The sequence below is a fragment of the Dendrobium catenatum genome, unplaced genomic scaffold, assembly GCF_001605985.2.
Source record: "Dendrobium catenatum unplaced genomic scaffold, ASM160598v2 fragScaff_scaffold_1286, whole genome shotgun sequence".
NCBI classification, from domain to species: Eukaryota; Viridiplantae; Streptophyta; class Magnoliopsida; order Asparagales; family Orchidaceae; genus Dendrobium; species Dendrobium catenatum.
In genome coordinates, this window is record NW_021319748.1 from 21,155 (window position 1) to 32,853 (window position 11,699).

The 11,699-nt window shown below is 37.5% G+C and overlaps 1 protein-coding gene across 1 annotated transcript; it reads left to right on the forward strand.

Annotated features, from left to right (window-relative positions):
- The first annotated feature begins 3,436 nt into the window (after positions 1–3,436).
- Positions 3,437–6,560, forward strand: LOC110111682 (wall-associated receptor kinase 2-like). Its single transcript, XM_020843664.2, has 4 exons — positions 3,437–4,298; positions 4,367–4,537; positions 5,168–5,793; positions 5,871–6,560. Exons 1-4 carry the CDS (start codon positions 3,437–3,439, stop codon positions 6,558–6,560), a joined length of 2,349 nt encoding a protein of 782 aa, XP_020699323.2.
- The last annotated feature ends 5,139 nt before the right edge of the window (positions 6,561–11,699 follow it).

Below are 11,699 nucleotides of genomic sequence, written 5' to 3' on the forward strand. Positions count from 1 at the left end.
TGGTCCAGCCCGATCCGTCATCCCCACCGACACTCTAGCTCTTCTCTCCATCCAGCACGTCCAAGATCTTTGGCACAGAAGATTGGGACATCCATCAGCCGCTACTCTAACCATTCTATCCAAGCGCAACAGCAACATCAAAGACTCTCGTCTCATGTGTAATTCATGTAAAATGGTGAAAAGCCATAGATTACCAAAATACACATCTCAAACTGTAACTAAATCTCCTTTTTCCCTTGTACATTCGGACGTTTGGGGTCCGTTTCCTATTACTTCTAATACTGGATTTAGATTCTACGTCTCCTTCATCGACGACTTTTCGAAATTCACCTGGATTTTTCCCATAATTAACAAATCGGAAGTTCTTACTAAATTTAACGAGTTCCAAAACCTTATACATCGTCAATTCAATCGAAAAATTCGCACAATTCGATCTGACAACGGAACCGAATATTTTAACAAAAACTTCCTAACTTACTGTCGTCTCAACGGCATAATTCATCAATCCTCGTGTCCTTATACTCCTACACAAAACGGCGTCGCTGAACGCAAGCACAGGCACGTCATCGAAACTGCCCGAACTCTCATTAACCAAGCCTCCCTTCCGCATCAATTTTGGGTAGACACCGTGCTCACGGCCAATTTCCTAATCAACCGTCTACCATCTCCCAACACTCAATTCAAATCTCCCTACGAAATTCTCTTCGGCAAACAACCTGATTACAATCTTTTTCGCGTTTTCGGTTGTCTTTGCTACCCTTGGCTCAAACCTTACGCTACGAACAAACTTTCTCCCGTTTCACATCCCTGCGTTTTTCTTGGATACGCACTATCGCAAAAAGGGTACCGCTGCTTGGACACTCGCACGAACAAAATTTACACCTCTACACACGTCATTTTCAATGAATCGGTATTTCCTTTTGCCAACAATTCACACACGCCTACTTCCACTGCTTCATCCCAAACCATATCTCCACCTCTTCTTCTGGTCCCTACCTCCAGTATTCCGGCGTCTACCACTTCCAATAATCTCCAACAACACAGCAACTCTCCCAGACTAAGCTCACAGCACACACTCGCTCCTATAGATCAGCATTATTCTCACACTACCATCTCATCTCAACAAAATTCTCCAATTCACTCTACACCCTCCACCGTTCCTAATCCAAATTCCACTCCACCAATACAACAAACACAACCCCCTCAAAGGCACCATATGGTCACACGGTTTCAATCCGGGCACACTAAACCAACTAAAATATTCGATCTTGCTCACCTACTGCACCCAACCGAGCCTACCACCTACAGTCAGGCAGCCAAATCACCCGAATGGCGCGCAGCCATGTCACTTGAGTTCCAAGCACTCCAACAACAAGGCACCTGGGAACTAGTTCCCCCCGATCCTTCTCAAAACGTGCTCGGCTCAAAATGGACTTTCCGAATCAAGTACAACTCCAACGGAAGCATAGCAAGACACAAAGCTCGCCTCGTCGCCAAAGGATTCAACCAAGAACACGGCATCGACTACACTGAAACCTTTAGTCCAGTCGCCAAGATGCCAACCATACGAGTTCTAATCCTCCTCGCACTTCATCACAATTGGACCATTCACCAGCTAGACGTTTCAAACGCCTTCCTCCACGGAACCCTCTCCGACACTGTCTATATGCATCAACCGCCCGGCTTCCACGATGCTCTTCACCCGAACTACGTCTGTCGCTTGAAGAAAGCCTTATATGGATTGAAACAATCACCTCGCGAATGGTACTCTACACTATCTAATCACCTGGTTTCCTACGGGTTTAACATCAGCAACTCGGATCATTCACTGCTCACTTTCAAAAACGGCAACACCCGACTTTACATCCTCATATACGTCGACGATATTCTTCTAACAGGTAATTCTACATCCGAATTAGATAAACTCCTCTCTAATCTTCATTTTCATTTCCAGATGCGCAATCTCGGCTCTCTGTCACAATTCCTTGGCATCCAAACTCTCCAAACCGAGGCGGGCATCATCCTTCATCAAGCAAACTACGCAAAGAAAATTATAGATCGAGCCGGCATGACTCAATCAAAACCCGTCTCCACGCCACTCTCAACAAAAACAACTGTTTCAACAAAATCGCAAGAACCGTATGATAACCCTCATCTATACAGACAAATCATTGGCTCGCTACAATATCTTACACTCACGAGACCGGACATCCAGTTCGCCGTCCAACAATTGTGCCAACACATGCAGAACCCGCTGAACCTACATCAAGAAGCACTCAAACGACTTATCAGATACATTCACGGCACCACCCAAACAGGTATCCCGCTATCTCGTAATTCTCTTTTACTAACCGGGTACGTCGATGCAGATTGGGCAAGCAATCAACAGGACCGGTCATCCATATCCGGCTTTTGCAACTTTCTCGGAACATCTCCCATTTCGTGGCAAGTCAAGAAGCAAAGCACCATCGCGCGATCTTCCACTGAAGCCGAATACAGGGCCTTGGCATCCGAAGCAGCAGAAATCCTATGGCTCCGAAGACTACTCGAAGATCTTCACATACCGCAAATTACCCCGACCACCGTTTATTGTGACAACACGTCGGCAATAGCCCTCGCCAACAACCCAGTTTTTCACGCACGTACCAAACACATAGAAGTCGACTGCCACTTTATCAGGGATTGCATCAAGAAACATCATATATCCGTTCACCACATATGCACAACGGACCAACTAGCAGATCTCTTCACTAAGGCACTATCAAATCCCAGATTCAAACTCTTATCTAGCAAACTTACAGCAACCACAGAGCCACAAGTTTGAAGGGGGATGTTAACAGCATTACACGTGTAAAGCCATTAGTGGTTATTAAAAGTATACCGTTGTTTAGCAATGTACTTTCTTTATTCTTCACCATTACATATACCCTGTAATAGATATGTTAGAATTAATGAAAATACAACAATTGTTTTCTCTGGTCTCTTCCCTGTTCCGTCATCTTCCTGCTTCGCCGGTCCAAAGGGCCGTCGCCCTGACCACCTCTTTCTACATTCCATCAGTCTTTATTGTAGTTCGACCATTAATGCGGAGTGGAATAATGATTGAGGAGGGCGAGTCGAGTGAACTTATGGAAACCTGTTGACGATGGCTGGAAGCTGGTTTGGAATCGTCCCATTGACATGAGAAGGGTAGAGTATCGTCGGAGTATGGTCAAGAGAATGAGCTGGCATAGTGCAAAAAGCCGATTTGGGGTCCCTTTATTATGGTGGGAAGGGGCGAGTAATATCTTGATGGGGCCTTCAGATCAACCCAATCCCCAAACAGTCCACACTTCACACCCGCCGGCCCACCAAAGCGAAGTCTTTCCCTCCAGTTTAAGCTTCAGATCTCCAATCCTCACGGTATCCCCTCCAATTCACAGCCGCCCGCATCAAAATGACAATTCCCTTCCTTCTCCTTCACCTCCTCTTCACCCTCCCAGCCACCGCCACCGCCGCCACCACTCTCCCCGGCTGCCCCACCCACTGCGGCAACCTCACCATACCCTTCCCCTTCGGCACCCAGCCCGGCTGCCACCTTCCCGGATTCCTCCTAACCTGCAACACCACTTTCTCCCCGCCCCGCACTTTCATCAGCACAGGAAACATCCAACTGACCTCCCTTTCCCTCACCGCCTCCACCGCTACAATCCTCACCCTCATCGCCCGCGACTGCTATACCCCTCTTGCCCTTGCACCGAACATCCCAACCATCTGGCTCGACATAACCGGCCTTCCCTACGCCATCTCCAACACCCGCAATAAATTCACCGCGCTCGGCTGCGGCACTCTCGCCCTCAACTACCGTAAAGGACAATCCGATCTCTATTACACCACCGGCTGCGTTTCCTTCTGCAACGAACTAAGCAGCGTTATAAACGGTACGTGCTCTGGCATCGGCTGTTGCCAGACGGCCATCCCGCGCGGCCTACAGAGAATCGAGACCATTTTACAAATAGTTAAGAACCACAGCAACACCTGGAGTTTTAGTCCCTGTAGCTACGCCTTTCTTGTAGATCAGGATCAGTATGTGTTCAAGGAGTCGGATTTGGAGGATTTTTATATGAGGGATCGGGTGCCGGCGGTGCTTGATTGGGCGGTGGGAAATAATGAGACGTGTGAAGCAGCGGCGACCAACTCGGCGAGCTATTTGTGTGGAGCCAATACTTACTGTAGTAATTCTACTAGCGCTGCGGGGTATCGTTGTGGCTGTCTGAGTGGGTATGCCGGCAATCCTTACCTCGCTAATGGCTGCCAAGGTACGCATATAATTTTTTTCGTCATTGAAAATAAAGTTGATTGTGGAGGCTGAGCTGACAATTTCCAGATATAAATGAGTGCGAGGATGCGGATACAAATCCTTGCTCGGATATATGCGAGAACACGCAAGGGAGCTTTGTTTGCTCTTGCCCGCACGGATATACTGGAGATGGAAAGAAGAGTGGAAGCGGCTGTAACAAGCAGACGACCAAGTTTCCTTTCGTTCAAGTGGTCGCAGGTAAAATTTGAAGTTTTTTTTTTTTTTTCTGAATTATGCTTCTCTTAGAAGACCATTATGGGATTTTCGCAAAATAGAATAAATGAAGTGGTAAAAGTTGACTGCAATTATACATTGAATTATATATAGTTTATTTTCTTAAATTAATTGTAAAACAATTTGAAATTATGAAATTCAATTAATCTCCAAAAATTATGCCATAAATTTCTTTTTTTAACAATTTATCTTAATTAATTAGCACAAGGTAATTAAAAGAAAATTAATTATTTTAAAATGCACGGAGTCAATCGTTAATCTTTTTCATCATCATGCTGGTCTTATAAGTAAAAATATGACAACTGAATTGAAAGCTTTGTGTTTTTGGTATGTAAATTGAAATTGTAAGCAGTCATATTCAATTAATATTGAAAATTAAGGCCCAAAAGTTCTAATGTGACCAAATTAATAAATAAATCATATTTAATTTTTCCTTCTGAAAACGGTCTTCTGAAACAAATTTGAGGCAAAGCCTAAAAACCCTCGTCTTTTTTGGGTAAATTTTATCATTTTCGTGATACTTTTATTATTTATTGAAAAAAATAGCTGCTAATATGCATTTTTTAAATATTTACGTTTTTTATTTTGACGTAGGCTGTGGGCTGGGCTTGCTCTTGCTCCTCCTCGCCTTCTTCATTCTATACTATCTTCTAAAAAAGCGAAGAATGCTCCATCTCAAAGAAAAGTTCTTCAGACAAAACGGTGGCCTTCTCCTTCAACAACAGCTATCCGCTCACGAAGGCCTCGCCGAAACGGCCCGCATCTTCACCGCCGAAGAGCTGAAACGCGCCACAGATAACTACGCCGATAGCCGCATTCTCGGCCACGGCGGCAACGGCACTGTCTACAAAGGCATATTACACGACACCGGCCGAGTCGTCGCCATAAAAAAATCGCATCTTGTGGAAGCCACGCAGATCGAACAGTTTATTAACGAGGTCGTGCTTCTATCTCAAGTTATACATAAGAACGTGGTTCGGATTCTCGGCTGTTGCTTGGAGACGCAGGTGCCTCTTTTAGTCTATGAATATGTTCCTAATGGGACTTTGGATTCTCACCTTCATGGACGGGTGGGTTCGCTGCCATGGGTGGAGAGGCTGAGGATCGCCGGAGAGACGGCGGGGGCTTTGGCGTATCTTCACTCGGCCATTGCGCGGCCGATTTTTCATCGGGATGTCAAGGCGGCTAATATCTTGCTGGACAATAACTACATGGCTAAGGTTTTTAATTATTATTTTTTTTCAAGTTTTAAAATTTTAATCAATTCAATAAAAAAAATCTGATTTTTGATATGTAGGTGTCGGACTTCGGCGCATCGAGGCTTATACCACTCGACCGCGCACAGATAACCACATTGGTAATCGGCACGCTCGGATATCTCGACCCAGAATACTTTCACACAGGTCAGCTAACAGAAAAAAGCGACGTCTACAGCTTCGGCGTCATCCTCGCCGAAATGATTACCGGTCAGAGGCCGCTTTCCAACGAAAGACCGCAGTCGGAGATGAATTTAGCGATATATTTTCTTTTAAAAATGAATGACGGGAAATTGCAGGAGATCCTTGAACAGAGAGTGAAGAATGAGGGGAAAAGAGAACATGTCGAAGCCATTGCGGAGCTCGCCAGAAGGTGTTTGAAGCTGAAGGGAGAAGAGAGGCCGACAATGAGAGAGGTGTCTGCGGAGATCGAGAGAGTTCGGAGGCCGGTAAACAATGATGTGCGGGCAACAGCAGCGTCGTTGTCGGCAGCGGCGGCGGCCGAGGAGGACGGGGAGGAGGAGGAGCATAGGTTGTTGAGAGGAGTAGAGAGTAATGAAACAATGGAAGAGTTGTCGCAGTCAACGAGATTTTATTCGAGTCGGTTTACAAGAGTGGTGTCGTTGGAGACGGAGTCGCCGACGGAGGAGACGAGGTATTTTCCTGCTTCGGCAACTGGAGATGAGAGTTTAGACCAGCATATTTTGTGGTCTTTGGAGATGCAGAGGTGATGAATTAATTAATGTATTGTATTTTAGAATATTTTTGGAGATTTCATATGTCAGTTACAGAAATTAATTAATTAGAATTTTTAACAATTACTAAATTTTATAACTAATAATTGCGTTTTGTCTGCAAATAATTACTAATTTGTAACATGGAGTTAAACTCATTGAGATCCTTTTTAGATTATTTCGATATTACATAAGTTCATATACCTAAAAATATTTTAAAATTTGAGCCTAATGCAAAATTGACATTATCTTCTATAACAAATTAAAATAAAAAAATTATTTTATTAATTTTATAATATATTTTAAATAGTAACATACAAAAAATATATCTTTTACAAATAACAGTAATGTTCTACTTCTAACTAAGTATGTTAATATTACTTGAGTAAAAAATTATTTTAAAAAATATTTAATATAATTAAACTCAATATTAAATTTAGTAAACCAATTTAATTTAAATTTAAAACAATTTAATCTACTATTTTTAAATTTTAATATTAAAATTATATGACCTGAAAACCCCTAATATCCTTTATTTATATAATTTGAAAGAATAAATAAACCAAAAATAACATTTTGTTTACTCCAGCCGTTTAAAACAGCACTAAATAAATAAAAGAAAACAAAAAAAATGGGGGCAATTTTTCAAAGTAAACATAATTAGCAAGTTAATTATATGATTAAGCATGATGTTTGATAGAATTTAAAAATAGGCAAAGTCGCTCATTTGAAAGGCGACTTATGTCTAATCCCAAGAAGAACGTGGCAGATGATGTGGCAATTAGATGACTTGACGTTAGTCGCCCGTTAAAAGGGCGACTTATAAATCGCCCGTAAGTCGCTCGTTAAATGAGGGACTTATCCTTAAATAAAATTTTAAATTTTCCCTTTTCCAATCCATTCCTCTCCCTCGCCTTACCAGTTGTTGTATTTCACAGACGCTTCGGTTCTTCGCCGGCTGAAGGTAAGATAAGTATTTATTTAAGTTTTTTATATTAATTAAGTTAAATATATGTTGATTAGTGTTTATTTTGCTTAGAGAAATAAAGATTTATGTTTTGCAGACTGTTTCTCTAATTTTTAATGTAAATATCTTTATTTGTTGAAGTAATTTCAAAATTTGTTTGCGATAAGTAGAGATTTATGCATTTAGGATGTGAATGTTGCAAATATTTTGTATATCTATGATTTAGGGTTGACTTACATATTTAAAGTGACAATTTGTGTGGTAAATATACGTGTTTTTTTTTTCTTTTGGGATGGAGAAGATGAAGTTTGGATACAAATTTTTTTGAATATTTTCATATTTTTTTTATTAAGCTATCATTATATTTTTTAAGTTAATGTATGTTCAAGTAAATATTTGGGTTAGTTTTACATATGTTTGGAAAGAGTTAAATTCTTAAAATTTTGTTTTAATTTGTTTAATTATTATTTGTTGTAATAATTTTAATTATTTTGAAGTTATATGTATGTTAGTTCGAATGAATTTTGAGATGAAATTTTTAATAGGTGTTAGTTTCAAAATAATTGAGGTTATGTTAAGTAGAGAGATAATTAGAAGTAATTTAAAATTTAAAATTTTAGTTTTTATTTGGAGTCATTATTTGGTAGAGAGATAAATAGAAGTAATTTATAGGATATTAAATTTTTTCATATTATACTAATCATTTAAATATGTTTATGTCATAATTGAATTAATGTAGTATTTCGTCACGATGTTCCCATGTAAATATTAGTTATAATATTTATAACTTAGGTTTAGAATTTAGAATTAATGTAAATTAAAATAAACGTATATTAATTAGACTTTGTTATTTGTTCATCTTTTTTAGAGAAATGTACGAGTTCAGTAATGAGTAGACGCTGTGCAACCTTCATGCTACTATATGGGGGTGAGTTACAAGTGGATGACAAATTCGCACCAAATTATTATGGGGGTATAGCAATCGTCCCTTATATGTGCCAATAAATATAAACTTAGAACAGCTTAGATTAAGGATACTTAGAGCACTCAAGCATGATCCTACAAAGTTTTTTGTGAACTTATTATGTTGAGTGCCTGTAGGAAATGAGTTTAATGCTTCACATGTTGAAGATGATGATGTTTGTGAAGTTCTATCATGCCAGGCGAAAATAGAATTTCTCATCATGTATGTTGATGTCGAAGAGATTAATGTGACTGAAGATAATACTGAGCATCCAAATTCACAAAGATATACAACTTCAACTCAAGTTGAAAGGGTTGATGTAGTCGCTAGTTCTTCAAGGGTAGAAGCAGTAGAAGATGCCCTTCATTAGTGAGTTCTCTATATCACATATCACTAATAGTTATGTAAAAATTTGTATTATTGATTAATAAATGATAAATAATATTTTCAATGTAGTGATATAAAGAACCAACAAATGCAGGAACCTCCAGTACCGTCTACACAATTAGTTCCTTTAGATCATTGCGATTATAATACTATGAGTAGTGGCTCTAATGAGCAGTGCTCTGATGATGAAGGTGTGTTGATTTTTTACCAGTGTTTAATGATGGAGTTGCAGTTGATAATGAGTAGATAAGAAATGTCATCCAAGATTACTGCTCTAGATCAGTCGGTAGTGATCGAGGATACAATGGTGGAAAATAATAACTACTATGAGACCTGTAGGACTACACAACAATGAGACCGCAAAGTTGACTTTGATGATGCTTATGATGCGACGATAATGGAGGATGAATTCTCAATTCCTAACGACTTAATTAAAGGATTTAGATGTATAGCTCAACCCAGATTTTGTACCAAGCTCCATTCATATAGATGACAAAGTTGAGGAAGAAGTTGATGTGGAGGAAAATCAAAGGCCACGACAATCTCCACAGCATTACACTCCATGCATGCACTGATGCATTGCCACAGAGGCCATGTAGGCGACGCTAGTTCATCATTTTATGTATTTTATTATGTTTATGTTATGGATCATTTAAATTATTAACATTTTATTTATGAATCTTTTTTACTTGACTAATAAATGCATGTGAGTCTATCTAAAACTTTTTCTTATATTTATAATCAAACACTCATTAACTCTAATCATACCTATTCAATACTAATTATTATTTAAATTATTTTTAGCATATATAACTAATACATACATTTGTGGTGCCAATCTTTTAAGATTCAATATATTTTTTATTATAAAATCTAATTTTTTTAAATAATAATTAGTTGATCAATGTTAAATCTAATATCTTTGAATTATTAAATCTAATATCAAATCTTATAATCAGAAAAAACTAGATTTACATGTTATTCTTACACCACTTGTAGAATTTTTTTTTCCTTTTAAACACTACTCAAAAACTTTTTTTTTTTTTTAATAATAGGGATATGTCGCCCGTCTAATGGGTGACTTATAAGTCGCCCATTATCTGGGCGACTTATCAATATGTAGAATTTCTCATTCTTTGTCAACTCAGCATAACGGCTATTTGACTCAACTAATCCTAGTCACCATAAGTCTCCAGTAATTAAACAGGTGATTTTGCCTATTTTTAAATTTTTTTAAATATTTTTAAACTCTTAATACACTTTATAATCATGCTTAATTTTAAAATTTTTTCAAAGAATAGTTATCTTAAAACTTAAAATTTTCCTAAAATTTTGTCATGAAACATAATTTCGATAAACGTGCAGCTTTTTTTTTTCTTTTTTATGATTTTTTTTTCTAATTTAAGCGCTAGCCAATGTCCTTTTTAAAAATTCCTCTTCAAGTGGACAAGTTGCTCATCAATTAGTTAAAATGCAAGTCAACAATGCAAAAGTCATAGATTGTCGCGTCAACGCGGAGCTGTTCGGAAGGTACATGGAAACCTTCCGACGGCTATCTTAATTAATATATAGATATAGTATAGTTGACTTCTGGGTGTTGGAATACTTAGCAGTTCATAGGCCTGATTATATACTTAGATTCATCTAATTGCATCTTAAGCATTTGAATGTAAAACTTAATACAATCCCCCTATCTTGACAGCAAAAAACAAGTTGTAATCTATTAATTATTGTCTTAATTAACATCCTTTAAGAATAAAAAATAATAAGAAATATAAAAATTTTATAGGAATTGTAAGAAAAAAATTCATGAGGATTATTTACTCATGGATTATAAATGGATCATTTATTTATTTATTGAGAAAGATATTTAGACGGTATGTAAATATAGTTGGAAATTTCCATGGTAGAAATTAGAGAAGTCTTGAGACGCCGGAAATTATATATTTTTTATTTGTGATTTTATTCTATTTTGAGAAGATGAACTTAGTGGTTAGAGGTCAATAAGTTTAGTAAAAGTCGTTGTATTGATGTCGTTATTTTGTAATGATAGCATGCATCATCTTTAAGTTTATGACAAACATGAATATTGTTAGCAGCCGCACGTATTGACATTTATCTAACAATGTATATTTGTCTTATGAGTGGAAGAGCCAGAATATTTTGTATGTGGGGGCATAAATTAATACTGAAAAACTTTCAACCATTTTCATTCGGGCTTGAGACCGATATCAACGGTTTTATAAACTTTTTTTTTTAGACTTGTTGAATAAAAAAAGATATATTGTGTAACTAAAAAGTTACAATGAAAAACACATGATTTTCATAATTTTCTTCCATTACATCTACAATTTCTCTCTTCGAGTCGTCATATTTTGAAATCGCTATACATCACTTCTTTATCAATATAAGTAATTAAACAATCATTCTAAGAGTCTTTCATACGATTGCGTAAACGATTCTTTGTAATTTCATAGCAAAGAATACTTGTTCAATCATTGTTCTAACAATTAGTAATATCATAACAATCTTTATAAGCTAAAACATCAAAAGGATAAATATCAATTTTTTTAGTCTTAACCATTTTTTATGCAAATTCTCCAATTCCTCTTAAATTATTGAATGCATCATTAGATTCATATCAATGATAAAATTCTCAAGTTAACTATCTAATATTATGGAATATATATCTGAAAAATCTAACCAATAAAATTTGGTCATATGTACCAATATTTATTTGTCAAAAGTTGAATATAAGTGACATGTATTTAAACATGCCACTATTAGTACATAATAAATAAACATATTTGTAAATAAG

Bases quoted from the DNA above. Each gene is read 5' to 3' on its own strand.
- LOC110111682 (XM_020843664.2), top strand. From the start codon at position 3,437: ATGACAATTCCCTTCCTTCTCCTTCACCTCCTCTTCACCCTCCCAGCC. The intron at 4,538-5,167 runs GTAAAATTTGAA...ATTTTGACGTAG, and splicing joins TTTCGTTCAAGTGGTCGCAG to GCTGTGGGCTGGGCTTGCTC. The intron at 5,794-5,870 runs GTTTTTAATTAT...TTTGATATGTAG, and splicing joins ACAATAACTACATGGCTAAG to GTGTCGGACTTCGGCGCATC.